This window comes from Eleutherodactylus coqui, chromosome 2 (genome assembly GCF_035609145.1).
Source record: "Eleutherodactylus coqui strain aEleCoq1 chromosome 2, aEleCoq1.hap1, whole genome shotgun sequence".
Lineage (NCBI taxonomy): Eukaryota > Metazoa > Chordata > Amphibia > Anura > Eleutherodactylidae > Eleutherodactylus > Eleutherodactylus coqui.
The window spans coordinates 55,910,799-55,929,383 of record NC_089838.1 but is presented as its reverse complement, the minus strand read 5'-3'; the positions used below and the strand labels follow the sequence as shown (position 1 = coordinate 55,929,383).

The window sequence follows — 18,585 nt, the reverse complement described above, 5'->3', positions numbered from 1 at the left end:
GCCTCTGCGTCCTCGGCCGCGCCCACGTCCTCTAGGCCTACCCCTACCCCTCAGCATGCTGTATTACCAGTAATGCAGAAACACAACGCTGTAATTAAATGTGCCGCTTATTGGCCTGTGGTTGGAGGCTGAGTTCGCTTACGGAACGCCAGGAAATAATTTGGCGCAAGCCTGCTGTAATACTTAGCTGGCTGCTTATGATTTTGGAGAACTACTACCCCCAGCAGACACGGATCCAAAACACTGAGCACAGTGACAAGCAGGCCAAATAGATTTTTTTCCAATATTTTTTAGAAAAGGCCCACTGCGTATATTCAATCAATAATATATGTCTTCTGTCCCTGGAATGTGTCACAGAACTGCAGAGTGTTTCACTGTTATTAACTGCAACAGAGCGGTGATTTCAGAGCCAGGAAATAATTTGGCGCAAGCCTGCTGTAACACTTAGCTGGCTGCGTATGATTTTGGAGAACTACTACCCCCAGCACACACGGACCCAGAACACTGAGCACAGTGACAGGCAGGCCAAATAGATTTTTTGCCCAATATTTTTTTGAAAAGGACCACTGCGTATATTCAATCAATAATATATGTCTTCTGGCCCTGCCTACACAATTCTGTCCCTGGAGTGTGTCACGGAACTGCAGTGTTGCACTGTTATTAACTGCAACAGAGCAGTGATTTCAGAGCCAGGAAATAATTTGGCGCAAGCCTGCTGTAACGCTTAGCTGGCTGCGTATGATTTTGGAGAACTACTACCCTAGCACACACGGACCCAGAACACTGAGCACAGTGACAGGCAGGCCAAATAGAATTTTTGCCCAATATTTTTTGGAAAAGGACCACTGCGTATATTCAATCAATAATATATGTCTTCTGTCCCTGCCTACACACTTCTGTCCCTGGAGTATTACTGCAGGGCGCAATGCTCTGCACGGCCGATATACCAAAAAAAAAAAAGTGCAACACTGCTAAAAGCAGCCTCCACACTACTGCACACGGTTAGATGTGGCCCTAAGAAGGACCGTTGGGGTTCTTGAAGCCTACAATAACTCCTAACGCTCTCCCTGCCTCCACACTTCTGTCCCTGGACTTACTGCAGGGCGCAATGCTCTGCACGGCCGATATACCAAAAAAAAAAATGTGCAACACTGCAAAAAGCAGCCTCCACACTACTGCACACGGTTAGATGTGGCCCTAAGAAGGACCGTTGGGGTTCTTGAAGCCTACACTAACTCCTAACACTCTCCCTACAGCAGCTCCAACACGATACCACTGTCCCTCAGCTATCTCACAACGCATCTGAGGCGAGCCGCGGGAGGGGCCGATTTTTATACTCGGGTGACACCTGATCTCGCCAGCCACTCACTGCAGGGGGGTGGTATAGGGCTTGAACGTCGCAGGGGGAAGTTGTAATGCCTTCCCTGTCTTTCAATTGGCCAGAAAAGCGCGCTAACGTCTCAGAGCTGAAAGTGAAAGTAACTCGAACATCGCGTGGTACTCGTTACGAGTAACGAGCATCTCGAACACGCTAATACTCGAACGAGTATCAAGCTCGGACGAGTACGTTCGCTCATCTCTAGACACTACCTTTAGGCCTGGGTTCACACAGGGCGGATTTAGGCCGTATTTGCTGCGGTCTGCCGTTGCATATCCGCATTGCGGCAAAACTGTTGCGGTTGCAGTGCAATGCAGTGCAAATGAGTTTTGCCAAAATGCTGTTCTCACAGGGCTTTTTTTTCCCGCCGAGCCGCAATGAGCAACTGCGGCGCGGATTTTGAAGATGTAGCATGTCCATTCTCTTGACCTTTCCGCAGTGCTTTTTCCTCCATAGACCCCCATGAACGCAGCAAAAACCGCTATAAAATCCGCAATTGCTTATTGTATTGCGTTTTTTTGGAGCAGTACCGCAGCAGAATGTTCGCTTGTGAAAAGATGCAATAAAGTTTGTTTCACAGGAAGTGCTACAGCGGCCATTTTATGACACTGGCGACATTTCTAGCGGGACCTCGTGTCGAGAGGAAGCAGGGAGCAGGAGCTCCTCCGCCATCATCGCCACCACCGGCAGCGTCGGCCAGGCGGCAGCGGCAGCATCATCCCCGGGGGCACCAGCACCACAGGCAGCGTAAGCAGCAGCGGCAGCATCACCACCGGGTGCACCAGCACCACCAGCAACGTAAGCGGCAGCGGCAGTATCACCATGGGGGGCACCAGCATCACAGGCAGCGTAAGCAGCAGCGGCAGCATCACCACCGGGTGCACCAGCACCACCAGCAACGTAAGCGGCAGCGGCAGTATCACCAGGGGGCGGCACCAGCATCACAGGCAGCGTAGACCCAAGCGGCGGCGGCAGCATAACCCTGCGGGGGGCACCAACGCCACCAGCAGCACCGCCAGCGGCGGCACCCCTCCTCCCACCACCGGCAACACCGCCAGCGGCGGTACCCCTCCTCCCACCACCGGCAGCAAAGCCAGCGGTGGCACCGCTACTACCACCACTGACAGCACCACCAGCTGAGGCACCACTACTACCACCACCAGCAGCAAATTCAGCGACGGCACCGCTACTACCACCACCGGCAGCGGCACCCCTCCTACCACCACCGGCAGCACCGCCAGCGGTGGCACCCCTCCTACCACCACCAGCAGAAAAGTCAGCGACGGCACCGCTACTACCACCACCAGCAGCAAAGTCAGCGGCGGCACCGCTACTACCACCACCGACAGCAAAGCCAGCAGCGGCTCCACTACTACCACCACCGGCAGCACCGCCAGCAGCGGCTCCACCACTACCACCACCGGCAGCACTGCCAGCGGCGGCACCACTACTACCACCACTGGTAGCAAAGCCAGCGGTGGCACCACTACTACCACCACCGGCAGCACCGTTACTACCACCACCGGCAGCACAGCCAGCAGCGGCACCCCTCCTACCACCACCGGCAGCACCGCCAGCGGCGGCACCCCTCCTACCACCACCAGCAGCAAAGTCAGCGGAGGCACCGCTACTACCACCACCGACAGCAAAGCCAGCAGCGGCTCCACTACTACCACCACCGGCAGCACCGCCAGCGGTGGCTCCACCACTACCACCACCGGCAGCACTGCCAGCGGCGGCACCGCTACTACCACCACTGGCAGCAAAGTCAGCGGCAGCACCGCTACTACCACCACCGGCAGCACCCCTCCTGCCACCACCGGCAGCACCGCCAGCGGCGGTACCCCTCCTACCACCACCAGCAGCGAAGTCAGCGGCTGCACCGCTACTACCACCACTGGCAGCAAAGCCAGCGGCGGCACCCCTCCCACCACAACCGGCAGCACCGACGGTGGCGGCAACCCTCCTGCCACCAGCGGCCATTTTATGACACTGGCGCCATTTCTAGTGGGACCTCATGGCGAGAGGAAGCAGGGAGCAGGAGCTTCTCCGCCATCATCTCCACTACCGGCAGCGTCGGCCATGCGGCAGCATTATCCCCGGGGGCACCAGCACCACAGGGAGCGTAAGCAGCAGCGGCAGCATCATCATCTGGCGCAACAGCACCACCGGCAACGTAAGCAGCAGCGGCAGCACCACCACGGGGGGCACCAGCATCACAGGCAGCGTAAGACTAAGCGGCGGCGGCAGCAGCATAACCCAGCGGGGGGCACCAACACCACCGGCAGCACCGCCAGCGGCGGCACCCCTCCTACCACCACCGGCAGCAAAGCCAGCGGCGGCACCGCTAGTACCACCATTGGCAGCAAAGCCAGCGGCAGCATCGCTACTACCACCACCGGCAGCACTGCCAGCGGCGGCACCGCTACTACCACCACCGGCAGCACCGCCAGCGGCGGCACCAACTCCTACAACCACCGGCAGCAAAGCCAGTTGCGCCACCGCTACTACCAACACCGGCAGCAGCGGCGCCACTTCTACCACCACCGGCAGCAAAGCCCGCGGCAGCACTGCTACTACCACAACCGGCAGCAAAGCCAGCGGTGGCACCGCTACTGCCACCACCGGCAGCACCGCCAGCAGCGGCACCACTACTACCACCACTGGCAGCAGCGGCGCCACTACCACCACCACCAGCAGCAAAGCCAGCGGTGGCACCGATACTACCACCACCGGCGGCACCGCTACTACCACCACCGGCAGCACCGCCAGCGACGGCGCCACTACTACCACCACCGGCAGCAAAGCCAGCGGCAGCACCGCTACTACCACCACCGGCAGCAAAGCCAGCGGCGCCACTACCACCACCACCAGCAGCAAAGCCAGTGGTGGCACCGCTACTACCACCACCGGCAGCAAAGCCAGCGGCGGCACCGCTACTACCACCACCGGAAGCAGCGGCGCCACCGCTACTACCACCACCGGCAGCAGCGGCGCCACTACTACCACCACTGGCAGCACCGCCAGCGACGGCACCACTACTACCACCACTGGCAGCAAAGCCAGCGGCGGCACCACTCCTGCCACCACCGGCAGCACTGCCAGCGGTGGCACCTCTCCTACCATCACCGGTAGCACCGCCAGTGGCGGCTCCACTACGACCAACACCGGCAGCACCGCCAGCAGCGGCACCACTACTACCACCACCGGACGCAAAGCCAGCGGCGACACCACTACTATCACCACCGGCAGTACCGCCAGCAGCGGCACCACTACTATCACCACTGGAAGCAAAGCCAGTGGCGGCACCGCTACTACAACCACCGGCAGCACCGCCAGCGGCGGCACCGCTACTACCACCACCGGCAGCACCGGCAGCGGCGGCGCCACTACTTCCACAACCGGCAGCAAAGCCAGCGGCGGCACCACTACTACCACCACTGGCAGCAGCGGCGCCACTACCACCACCACCAGCAGCAAAGCCAGCGGTGGCACCGATACTACCACCACCGGCGGCACCGCTACGACCACCACCGGCAGCAGCGGTGCCACCGCCACTACTACCACCACTGGCAGCACCGCCAGCGACGGCGCCACTACTACCACCACCGGCAACAAAGCCAGCGGCAGCACCGCTACTACCACCACCGGCAGCAAAGCCAGCGGCGCCACTACCACCACCACCAGCAGCAAAGCCAGCGGTGGCACCGCTACTACCACCACCGGCAGCAAAGCCAGCGGCGGTACCCCTCCTCCCACCACCGGCAGCAAAGCCAGCGGCGGCACCGCTACTACCACCACTGACAGCACCACCAGCTGAGGCACCACTACTACCACCACCAGCAGCAAATTCAGCGACGGCACCGCTACTACCACCACCGGCAGCGGCACCCCTCCTACCACCACCGGCAGCACCGCCAGCGGTGGCACCCCTCCTACCACCACCAGCAGAAAAGTCAGCGACGGCACCGCTACTACCACCACCAGCAGCAAAGTCAGCGGCGGCACCGCTACTACCACCACCGACAGCAAAGCCAGCAGCGGCTCCACTACTACCACCACCGGCAGCACCACCAGCAGCGGCTCCACCACTACCACCACCGGCAGCACTGCCAGCGGCGGCACCACTACTACCACCACTGGTAGCAAAGCCAGCGGTGGCACCACTACTACCACCACCGGCAGCACCGTTACTACCACCACCGGCAGCACAGCCAGCAGCGGCACCCCTCCTACCACCACCGGCAGCACCGCCAGCGGCGGCACCCCTCCTACCACCACCAGCAGCAAAGTCAGCGGAGGCACCGCTACTACCACCACCGACAGCAAAGCCAGCAGCGGCTCCACTACTACCACCACCGGCAGCACCGCCAGCGGTGGCTCCACCACTACCACCACCGGCAGCACTGCCAGCGGCGGCACCGCTACTACCACCACTGGCAGCAAAGTCAGCGGCAGCACCGCTACTACCACCACCGGCAGCACCCCTCCTGCCACCACCGGCAGCACCGCCAGCGGCGGTACCCCTCCTACCACCACCAGCAGCGAAGTCAGCGGCTGCACCGCTACTACCACCACTGGCAGCAAAGCCAGCGGCGGCACCCCTCCCACCACAACCGGCAGCACCGACGGTGGCGGCAACCCTCCTGCCACCAGCGGCCATTTTATGACACTGGCGCCATTTCTAGTGGGACCTCATGGCGAGAGGAAGCAGGGAGCAGGAGCTTCTCCGCCATCATCTCCACTACCGGCAGCTTCGGCCATGCGGCAGCATTATCCCCGGGGGCACCAGCACCACAGGGAGCGTAAGCAGCAGCGGCAGCATCATCATCTGGCGCAACAGCACCACCGGCAACGTAAGCAGCAGCGGCAGCACCACCACGGGGGGCACCAGCATCACAGGCAGCGTAAGACTAAGCGGCGGCGGCAGCAGCATAACCCAGCGGGGGGCACCAACACCACCGGCAGCACCGCCAGCGGCGGCACCCCTCCTACCACCACCGGCAGCAAAGCCAGCGGCGGCACCGCTAGTACCACCATTGGCAGCAAAGCCAGCGGCAGCATCGCTACTACCACCACCGGCAGCACTGCCAGCGGCGGCACCGCTACTACCACCACCGGCAGCACCGCCAGCGGCGGCACCAACTCCTACAACCACCGGCAGCAAAGCCAGTTGCGGCACCGCTACTACCACCACCGGCAGCAGCAGCGCCACCGCTACTACCAACACCGGCAGCAGCGGCGCCACTTCTACCTCCACCGGCAGCAAAGCCCGCGGCAGCACTGCTACTACCACAACCGGCAGCAAAGCCAGCGGTGGCACCGCTACTGCCACCACCGGCAGCACCGCCAGCAGCGGCACCACTACTACCACCACTGGCAGCAGCGGCGCCACTACCACCACCACCAGCAGCAAAGCCAGCGGTGGCACCGATACTACCACCACCGGCGGCACCGCTACTACCACCACCGGCAGCAGCGGTGCCACCGCCACTACTACCACCACTGGCAGCACCGCCAGCGACGGCGCCACTACTACCACCACCGGCAGCAAAGCCAGCGGCAGCACCGCTACTACCACCACCGGCAGCAAAGCCAGCGGCGCCACTACCACCACCACCAGCAGCAAAGCCAGCGGTGGCACTGCTACTACCACCACCGGCAGCAAAGCCAGCGGCGGCACCGCTACTACCACCACCGGAAGCAGCGGCGCCACCGCTACTACCACCACCGGCAGCAGCGGTGCCACTACTACCACCACTGGCAGCACCGCCAGCGACGGCACCACTACTACCACCACTGGCAGCAAACCCAGCGGCGGCACCACTCCTGCCACCACCGGCAGCACTGCCAGCGGTGGCACCTCTCCTACCATCACCGGTAGCACCGCCAGTGGCGGCTCCACTACGACCAACACCGGCAGCACCGCCAGCAGCGGCACCACTACTACCACCACCGGACGCAAAGCCAGCGGCGACACCACTACTATCACCACCGGCAGTACCGCCAGCAGCGGCACCACTACTATCACCACTGGAAGCAAAGCCAGTGGCGGCACCGCTACTACAACCACCGGCAGCACCGCCAGCGGCGGCACCGCTACTACCACCACCGGCAGCACCGGCAGCGGCGGCGCCACTACTTCCACAACCGGCAGCGAAGCCAGCGGCGGCACCACTACTACCACCACTGGCAGCAGCGGCGCCACTACCACCACCACCAGCAGCAAAGCCAGCGGTGGCACCGATACTACCACCACCGGCGGCACCGCTACTACCACCACCGGCAGCAGCGGTGCCACCGCCACTACTACCACCACTGGCAGCACCGCCAGCGACGGCGCCACTACTACCACCACCGGCAACAAAGCCAGCGGCAGCACCGCTACTACCACCACCGGCAGCAAAGCCAGCGGCGCCACTACCACCACCACCAGCAGCAAAGCCAGCGGTGGCACCGCTATTACCACCACCGGCAGCAAAGCCAGCGGCGGCACCGCTACTACCACCACCGGAAGCAGCGGCGCCACCGCTACTACCACCACCGGCAGCAGCGGCGCCACTACTACCACCACTGGCAGCACCGCCAGCGACGGCACCACTACTACCACCACTGGCAGCAAAGCCAGCGGCGGCACCACTCCTGCCACCACCGGCAGCACTGCCAGCGGTGGCACCTCTCCTACCATCACCGGTAGCACCGCCAGTGGCGGCTCCACTACGACCAACACCGGCAGCACCGCCAGCAGCGGCACCACTACTACCACCACCGGACGCAAAGCCAGCGGCGACACCACTACTATCACCACCGGCAGTACCGCCAGCAGCGGCACCACTACTATCACCACTGGAAGCAAAGCCAGTGGCGGCACCGCTACTACCACCACCGGCAGCACCGCCAGTGGCGGCACCGCTACTACCACCACCGGCAGCACCGGCAGCGGCGGCGCCACTACTTCCACAACCGGCAGCAAAGCCAGCGGCGGCACCGCTACTGCCACTACCAGCAGCACCGCCAGCGGCGGCTCCACTACTACCACCACCGGCAGCACCGCCAGCGGCGGCACCGCTACTTCCACAACCGGCAGCAAAGCCAGCGGCGGCACCGCTACTACCACCACCGGCAGCACCGCCAGCAGCGGCACCACTACTACCACCACTGGCAGCAAAGCCAGCGGCGGCACCGCTACTACCGCCACCGGCAGCACCGCCACTGGCTGCACCACTACTACCAGCACCGGCAGCAGTGGCGCCACTACCACAACCACCAGCAGCAAAGCCAGCGGTGGCACCGCTACTACCACCACCGGCAGCAAAGCCAGCGGCGGCACCGTTACTACCACCACCGGCAGCAGCGGCGCCACCGCTACTAACACCACCGGCAGCAGCGGCGCCACTACTACCACCACTGGCAGCACCGCCAGCGACGGCACCACTACTACCACCACTGGCAGCAAAGCCAGCGGCGGCACCGCCACTGCCACCACGGCCAGCAAAGCCAGCGGTGGCACTGCTACTACCACCACAGGCAGCAAAAGCCAGCGGCGCCACCCCTCCTACCATCACCGGCAGCAACGTCAGCGGCGGCACCCCTCCTGCCACCACCGGCAGCACTGCCAGCGGTGGCACCTCTCCTACCATCACCGGCAGCACCGCCAGTGGCGGCTCCACTACTACCACCACCGGCAGCACCGCCAGAAGTGGCACCACTACTACCACCACCGGCAGCACCGCCAGCGACGGCACCACTACTACCGCCACCGGAAGCAAAGCCAGCGGCGACACCGCTACTATCACCACCGGCAGTACCGCTAGCAGTGGCACCACTACTATCACCACTGGCAGCAAAGCCAGTGGCGGCACCGCTACTACCACCACCGGCAGCACCGCCACTGGCTGCACCACTACTACCAGCACCGGCAGCAGCGGCGCCACTACCACAACCACCAGCAGCAAAGCCAGCGGCGGCACCGCTACTACCGCCACCAGCAGCACCGCCACTGGCGGCACCACTACTACCACCACCGGCAGCAGCGACGCCACTACCTCCACCACCAGCAGCAAAGCCAGCGGTGGCACCGCTCCTACCACCACCGGCAGCAAAGCCAGCGGCGGCACCGCTACTACCACCACCGGCAGCAGCGGTGCCACCGCTACTACTACCACCGGCAGCAGCGGCGCCACTACTACCACCACTGGCAGCACCGCCAGCGACGGCGCCTCTACTACCACCACCGGCAGCAAAGCCAGCGGCGGCACCGCAACTACCACCACGGGCAGCAAAGACAGCGGCGGCTCCACTACTGCCACTACCGGCAGCACCGCCAGCGGCGGCACCACTACTTCCACAACCGGCAGCAAAGCCAGCGGCGGCACCGCTACTACCACCACCAGCAGCCCCGCCAGCAGCGGCACCACTACTACCACAACTGGCAGCAACGCCAGCGGCGGCACCGCTACTACCTCCACCGGCAGCACCACCACTGGCGGCACCACTACTACCAGCACCGGCAGCAGCAGCGCCACTACCACAACCACCAGCAGCAAAGCCAGCGGTGACACCGCTACTACCACCACCGGCAGCAAAGCCAGCAGCGGCACCGCTACTACCACCACCGGCAGCAGCAGCGCCACCGCTACTACCACCACCGGCAGCAGCGGCGCCACTACTACCACCACTGGCAGCACCGCCAGCGACGGCACCACTACTACCACCACTGGCAGCAAAGCCAGCGGCGGCACCGCCACTGCCACCACCGCCAGCAAAGCCAGCGGCGGAACTGCTACTACCACCACCGGCAGCAAAGCCAGCGGCAGCACCACTACTACCACCACAGGCAGCAAAGCCAGCGGCGGCATCACTACTACCACCACCGGCAGCAAAATTTGTTTCACAGGAAGTGCTACAGCGGCCATTTTATGACACTGGCGCCATTTCTAGCGGGACCTCGTGGCGAAAGGAAGCAGGGAGCAGGAGCTCCTCCGCCATCATCACCACCACAGCGTCGGCCAAGCGGCAGCGGCAGCATTATCCCCGGGGGAACCAGCACCACAGGCAACGTAAGCAGCAGCGGCAGCATCACCAGGGGGGGCACCAGCATCACAGGCAGCGTAGGCCTAAGCGGCGGTGGCAGCAGCATAACCCCGCAGGGGGCACCAACACCACCTGCAGCACCGCCAGCGGCGGCACCCCTCCTACCGCCACCGGCAGCACCGTCAGTGGCGGCACCCCTCCTACCACCACCAGCAGCAAAGCCAGCGGCGGCACCACTACTACCACCACCGGCAGCAAAGCAAGCGGCGGCACCGCTACTACCACCACCGGCAGCACCGCCAACGGCGGCACCGCTACTGCCTCCACCGGCAGCACCGCCAGCGGCGGCACCCCTCCTACCACAACCGGGAGGAAAGCCAGCGACGGCACCACTACTACCACCACTGGCAGCAAAGCCAGAGGCGGCACCACTACTACCACCACCGGCAGCAAAGCGAGCGGCGGCTCCACTACTACCACCACCGGCAGCACCGCCAGCAGCGGCATCACTACTATTACCACCGGCAGCAAAGCCAGCGGCAGCACCGCTACTACCACCACTGGCAGCAAAACCAGCGGCGGCACCACTACTACCACCACCGGCAGCAAAGCAAGCGGCGGCACCGCTACTACCACCACCGGCAGCACCGACAACGGCGGCACCGCTACTGCCTCCACCGGCAGCACCGCCAGCGGCAGCACCCCTCCTACCACCACCGGCAGCAAAGCCAGCGACGGCAGCACTACTACCACCACCGGCAGCACCGCCAGCGGCGGCACCGCTACCACCACCACTGGCAGCACCGCCGGCGGCGGCACCCCTCCTACCATCACCTGCAGAACTGCCAGCGGCGGCACCCCTCCTACCACCACCAGCAGCAAAGTCAGCAGCGGCACCGCTAGTACCACCACTGGCAGCAAAGCCACCGGTGACAGCGCTACTACCACGACCGGCAGCAATGCCAGCGGCGGCACTGCTACTACCACCACTGGCAGCACCGCCAGTGGTGGCACCCCCCCTACAACCACCGGCAGCACCGCCAGCAACGGCACCACTACTACCACCACCGGCAGCACCGCCAGCAGCGGCACCCCTACTACCACCACCGGCAGCAAAGCCAGCGGTGGCACCGCTACTACCAACACCGGCAGCAAAGCCAACGGCGGCACCGCTACTACCAACACCGGCAGCAAAGCCAACGGCGGCACCGCTGCTACCACCACCGGTAGCACCGCCAGCGGCAGCACCGCTACTACCACCACCGGCAGCAAAGCCAGCGGTGGCACCACTACTACCACCACCGGCAGCAAAGCCAGCGGCGGCACCACTACTACCACCACCGGCAGCAAAGCCAGCGGCAGCACCGCTACTACCACCACCAGCAGCATAGCCAGCGGCGGCACCACTACCAGACCAACCGGAGCCCCTCAAATGCCATCTTCTCTCTATGGCCTAAGGTAAATATATTCTAACTGCGTTGCTTGCCCACATTCCCCCTTGTGCCCACATACCCCTTTGCAGCATGGTGTGCTTGCGGTTTTTTGGCCCCCATTTTTTGTCATATGTCAATAATCCATTGCCCCCCCTTTTGCATTGCGCATTATTGCATGTGTGCAGATCTCCACCCATTTTTTTTATTTGATTCCTCGTGTATATCACTTCCCTTGCCACTAGGCGCGGCTGTCGCACGAGCACGACCCACGGCCATCTTTGTATTTGATTGCGCTATTTTGCGTTGCTCCAGCAAAGCCAGTGGCGGCACCGCTACTACCACCAACGGCAGCAAAGCCAGCGGAGGCACCCCTCCTGCCACCACCGTCAGCACCGCTAGCGGCGGCACCCATCCTGCCACCACCGGCAGCACCGCCAGCGGCGGCTCCACTACTACCACCACCGGCAGCACCGCCAGTGGCAGCACCAGTAGTACCACCACTAGCAGCAAAGCCAGCGGCGGCACCGCTACTACCACCACCAGCAGCACCGCCAGCGGCGGCACCACTACTACCACCACCGGCAGCAAATCCAGCGGCGGCACCACTACTACCACCACCGGCAGCACCGCCAGTGGCGGCACCACTACTACCACCATCGGCAGCATCGGCAGCGGCGGCGCCAGTACTACCACCACCGGCAGCAAAGCCAGCGGCGGCACCGCTACTACCACCACCGGCAGCAAAGCCAGCGACAGCACCACTACTAGCCCCACTGGCAGCAAAGCCAGCGGCGGCACCGCTACTACCACCACCGGGAGCAAAGCCAGCGGCGGCACTACTACAACCACCACCGGCAGCAAAGCCAGTGGCAGCACCGCTACTAACACCACCGGTAGCAGCGGCAGCAGCGACGCCACTACTACCGCCACCGGCAGCACCACCAGCGGCGGCACCCCTCCTACCACCACCGGCAGCACCGCCAGCGGCGGCGCCCCTTCTACCACCACCGGCAGCAAAGCCAGCGGCGGCACCCCTCCTACCACCACCGGCAGCACCGCCAGCGGCGGCACCACTACTACCACCCGCGACAGCAAAGACAGCAGCGGCTCCACTACTACCACCACCGGCAGCACCGCCAGCGGTGGCTCCACTACTACCACCACCGGCAGCACTGCCACCGGCGGCACCACTACTACCACCACTGGTAGCAAAGCCAGCAGTGGCACCACTACTACCACCACCGGCAGCACCGCTACTACCACCACCGGCAGCACCGCCCGCGACAGCACCACAACTACCACCACCACCAGCACCGCCAGTGGCGGCACCCCTACTACCACCACCGGCAGCACCGCCAACGGCGGCACCACTACTACCACCACCGGCAGCAAAGCTAGCGGCAGCTCCACTACTACCACCACTGGCAGAACCACCAGCGGCGGCTTCACTACTACCACCAGCGGCAGCACCGCCAGCGGCGGCTCCACTACTACCACCTCCGGCAGCACGGCTAGCGACGGCACCCCTCCTACCACCACCGGCAGCAAAGCCAGCGGAGGCTCCACTACTACCTCCACCGGCAGCACCACCACTGGCGGCACCACTACTACCAGCACCGGCAGCAGCAGCGCCACTACCACAACCACCAGCAGCAAAGCCAGCGGTGACACCGCTACTACCACCACCGGCAGCAAAGCCAGCAGCGGCACCGCTACTACCACCACCGGCAGCAGCAGCGCCACCGCTACTACCACCACCGGCAGCAGCGGCGCCACTACTACCACCACTGGCAGCACCGCCAGCGACGGCACCACTACTACCACCACTGGCAGCAAAGCCAGCGGCGGCACCGCCACTGCCACCACCGCCAGCAAAGCCAGCGGCGGAACTGCTACTACCACCACCGGCAGCAAAGCCAGCGGCAGCACCACTACTACCACCACAGGCAGCAAAGCCAGCGGCGGCATCACTACTACCACCACCGGCAGCAAAATTTGTTTCACAGGAAGTGCTACAGCGGCCATTTTATGACACTGGCGCCATTTCTAGCGGGACCTCGTGGCGAAAGGAAGCAGGGAGCAGGAGCTCCTCCGCCATCATCACCACCACAGCGTCGGCCAAGCGGCAGCGGCAGCATTATCCCCGGGGGAACCAGCACCACAGGCAACGTAAGCAGCAGCGGCAGCATCACCAGGGGGGGCACCAGCATCACAGGCAGCGTAGGCCTAAGCGGCGGTGGCAGCAGCATAACCCCGCAGGGGGCACCAACACCACCTGCAGCACCGCCAGCGGCGGCACCCCTCCTACCGCCAGCGGCAGCACCGTCAGTGGCGGCACCCCTCCTACCACCACCAGCAGCAAAGCCAGCGGCGGCACCACTACTACCACCACCGGCAGCAAAGCAAGCGGCGGCACCGCTACTACCACCACCGGCAGCACCGCCAACGGCGGCACCGCTACTGCCTCCACCGGCAGCACCGCCAGCGGCGGCACCCCTCCTACCACAACCGGGAGGAAAGCCAGCGACGGCACCACTACTACCACCACTGGCAGCAAAGCCAGAGGCGGCACCACTACTACCACCACCGGCAGCAAAACGAGCGGCGGCTCCACTACTACCACCACCGGCAGCACCGCCAGCAGCGGCATCACTACTATTACCACCGGCAGCAAAGCCAGCGGCAGCACCGCTACTACCACCACTGGCAGCAAAACCAGCGGCGGCACCACTACTACCACCACCGGCAGCAAAGCAAGCGGCGGCACCGCTACTACCACCACCGGCAGCACCGACAACGGCGGCACCGCTACTGCCTCCACCGGCAGCACCGCCAGCGGCAGCACCCCTCCTACCACCACCGGCAGCAAAGCCAGCGACGGCAGCACTACTACCACCACCGGCAGCACCGCCAGCGGCGGCACCGCTACCACCACCACTGGCAGCACCGCCGGCGGCGGCACCCCTCCTACCATCACCTGCAGAACTGCCAGCGGCGGCACCCCTCCTACCACCACCAGCAGCAAAGTCAGCAGCGGCACCGCTAGTACCACCACTGGCAGCAAAGCCACCGGTGACAGCGCTACTACCACGACCGGCAGCAATGCCAGCGGCGGCACTGCTACTACCACCACTGGCAGCACCGCCAGTGGTGGCACCCCCCCTACAACCACCGGCAGCACCGCCAGCAACGGCACCACTACTACCACCACCGGCAGCACCGCCAGCAGCGGCACCCCTACTACCACCACCGGCAGCAAAGCCAGCGGTGGCACCGCTACTACCAACACCGGCAGCAAAGCCAACGGCGGCACCGCTACTACCAACACCGGCAGCAAAGCCAACGGCGGCACCGCTGCTACCACCACCGGTAGCACCGCCAGCGGCAGCACCGCTACTACCACCACCGGCAGCAAAGCCAGCGGTGGCACCACTACTACCACCACCGGCAGCAAAGCCAGCGGCGGCACCACTACTACCACCACCGGCAGCAAAGCCAGCGGCAGCACCGCTACTACCACCACCAGCAGCATAGCCAGCGGCGGCACCACTACCAGACCAACCGGAGCCCCTCAAATGCCATCTTCTCTCTATGGCCTAAGGTAAATATATTCTAACTGCGTTGCTTGCCCACATTCCCCCTTGTGCCCACATACCCCTTTGCAGCATGGTGTGCTTGCGGTTTTTTGGCCCCCATTTTTTGTCATATGTCAATAATCCATTGCCCCCCCTTTTGCATTGCGCATTATTGCATGTGTGCAGATCTCCACCCATTTTTTTTATTTGATTCCTCGTGTATATCACTTCCCTTGCCACTAGGCGCGGCTGTCGCACGAGCACGACCCACGGCCATCTTTGTATTTGATTGCGCTATTTTGCGTTGCTCCAGCAAAGCCAGTGGCGGCACCGCTACTACCACCAACGGCAGCAAAGCCAGCGGAGGCACCCCTCCTGCCACCACCGTCAGCACCGCTAGCGGCGGCACCCATCCTGCCACCACCGGCAGCACCGCCAGCGGCGGCTCCACTACTACCACCACCGGCAGCACCGCCAGTGGCAGCACCAGTAGTACCATCACTAGCAGCAAAGCCAGCGGCGGCACCGCTACTACCACCACCAGCAGCACCGCCAGCGGCGGCACCACTACTACCACCACCGGCAGCAAATCCAGCGGCGGCACCACTACTACCACCACCGGCAGCACCGCCAGTGGCGGCACCACTACTACCACCATCGGCAGCATCGGCAGCGGCGGCGCCAGTACTACCACCACCGGCAGCAAAGCCAGCGGCGGCACCGCTACTACCACCACCGGCAGCAAAGCCAGCGACAGCACCACTACTAGCCCCACTGGCAGCAAAGCCAGCGGCGGCACCGCTACTACCACCACCGGGAGCAAAGCCAGCGGCGGCACTACTACAACCACCACCGGCAGCAAAGCCAGTGGCAGCACCGCTACTAACACCACCGGTAGCAGCGGCAGCAGCGACGCCACTACTACCGCCACCGGCAGCACCACCAGCGGCGGCACCCCTCCTACCACCACCGGCAGCACCGCCAGCGGCGGCGCCCCTTCTACCACCACCGGCAGCAAAGCCAGCGGCGGCACCCCTCCTACCACCACCGGCAGCACCGCCAGCGGCGGCACCACTACTACCACCCGCGACAGCAAAGGCAGCAGCGGCTCCACTACTACCACCACCGGCAGCACCGCCAGCGGTGGCTCCACTACTACCACCACCGGCAGCACTGCCACCGGCGGCACCACTACTACCACCACTGGTAGCAAAGCCAGCAGTGGCACCACTACTACCACCACCGGCAGCACCGCTACTACCACCACCGGCAGCACCGCCCGCGACAGCACCACAACTACCACCACCACCAGCACCGCCAGTGGCGGCACCCCTACTACCACCACCGGCAGCACCGCCAACGGCGGCACCACTACTACCACCACCGGCAGCAAAGCTAGCGGCAGCTCCACTACTACCACCACTGGCAGAACCACCAGCGGCGGCTTCACTACTACCACCAGCGGCAGCACCGCCAGCGGCGGCTCCACTACTACCACCTCCGGCAGCACGGCTAGCGACGGCACCCCTCCTACCACCACCGGCAGCAAAGCCAGCGGAGGCTCCACTACTACCACCAGCGGCAGCACCGCCAGCGGCGGCTCCACTACTACCACCTCCGGCAGCACCGCCAGCGGCGGCACCACTACTACCACCACTGGTAGCAAAGCCAGCGGCAGCACCACTACTACCACCACCAGCAGCACCGTCAGCGGCGGCACCATTACTACCACCACTGGCAGCGAATCCAACGGTGGCACCACTACTACCACCACCGGCAGCACCGCCAGTGGCGGTACCGCTACTACCACCTTCGGCAGCACCGGCAGCGGCGGCGCTACTACTACCACCACCGGCAGCAAAGCCAGCGGTGGCACCGCTACTACCACCACCGGCAGCAAAGCCAGCGACAGCACCACTACTAGCCCCACTGGCAGCAAAGCCAGCGGCGGCACCGCTACTACCAACACCGGTAGCAAAGCCAGCGGCGGCACTACTACAACCACCACCGGCAGCAAAGCCAGTGGCAGCACCGCTGCTACCACCACTGACAGCAAAGCCAGCGGCGGCACCGCTACTAACACCACCGGTAGCAGCGGCAGCAGCAACGCCACTACTACCGCCACCGGCAGCACCACCATCGGCGGCACCCCTCCTACCACCACTGGCAGCACCGCCAGCGGCGGCACCCCTCCTACCACCACCGGCAGCAAAGAGAGCAGCGGCACCCCTCCTACCACCACCGGCAGCACCGCCAGCGGCGGCACCACTACTACCACCACCGACAGCAAAGCCAGCAGCGGCACCACTACTACCACCACTGGTAGCAAAGCCAGCGGCGGCTCCACCACCACCACCACCGGCAGCACTGCCAGCGGCGGCACCACTACTACCACCACTGGTAGCAAAGCCAGCGGTGGCACCACTACTACCACCACCGGCAGCACCGCTACTACCACCACCAGCAGCACCGCCAGCGACAGCACCACTCCTACCACCACCTCCAGCACTGCCAGCGGCGGCACCCTTACCACAACCACCAGCAGCACCGCCAACAGCGGCACCACTATTACCACCACCGGCAGCAAAGCTAGCGGCAGCTCCACTACTACCACCACCGGCAGCACCACCAGCGGCGGCTCCACTACTACCACCACTGGCAACACCGCCAGCGGCGACATCACTACTACCACCACCGCCAGCAAAGCCAGCGGCACCGCTACTACCACCACCAGCAGGAAAGCCAGCGGCGGCTCCACTACTACCACCACCGGCAGCACCGCCAGCGGCGGCTCCACTACTACCACCTCCGGCAGCACCGCTAGCTGCGGCACCCCTCCTACCACTTCCCGCAGCAAAGCCAGCGGCGGCTCCACTACTACCACCACCAGCAGCACCGCCAGCGGCGGCACCACTACTACCACCACTGGTAGCAAAGCCAGCGGCGGCACCACTACTGCCACCACCAGCAGCACCGTCAGCGGCGGCACCGCTACTACCACCACCGGCGGCAAAGCCAGCGGCGGCTCCACTACTGCCATTACCAGCAGCACCGCCAGCGGCGGCTCCACTACTACCACCACCGGCAGCACCGCCAGCGGCGGCACCGCTACTTCCACAACCGGCAGCAAAGCCAGCGGCGGCACCGCTACTACCACCACCGGCAG

General features: G+C 64.4%; 2 protein-coding genes across 2 annotated transcripts in view; one reads left to right on the top strand and one right to left on the bottom strand.

Annotated features, from left to right (window-relative positions):
- Positions 1-18,585, bottom strand: part of JADE2 (jade family PHD finger 2) — a 1,098,400-nt gene that overhangs the window by 193,922 nt on the left and 885,893 nt on the right. The window lies entirely within an intron of this gene.
- The window catches only part of LOC136613150 (mucin-19-like), a 38,288-nt gene that overhangs the window by 18,282 nt on the left and 1,421 nt on the right, over positions 1-18,585 (top strand). Inside the window, exons 2-13 of the mRNA XM_066594004.1 lie at positions 1,959-2,125; positions 2,542-4,089; positions 4,220-5,121; positions 5,200-6,859; positions 7,044-8,835; positions 8,906-9,932; positions 10,102-11,691; positions 12,157-12,229; positions 12,430-13,513; positions 13,851-15,267; positions 15,733-15,805; positions 16,591-18,326. Coding sequence (XP_066450101.1) covers positions 1,959-2,125; positions 2,542-4,089; positions 4,220-5,121; positions 5,200-6,859; positions 7,044-8,835; positions 8,906-9,932; positions 10,102-11,691; positions 12,157-12,229; positions 12,430-13,513; positions 13,851-15,267; positions 15,733-15,805; positions 16,591-18,326 — 13,069 coding nt within the window. The remainder of the gene's footprint in view (positions 1-1,958; positions 2,126-2,541; positions 4,090-4,219; positions 5,122-5,199; positions 6,860-7,043; positions 8,836-8,905; positions 9,933-10,101; positions 11,692-12,156; positions 12,230-12,429; positions 13,514-13,850; positions 15,268-15,732; positions 15,806-16,590; positions 18,327-18,585) is intronic.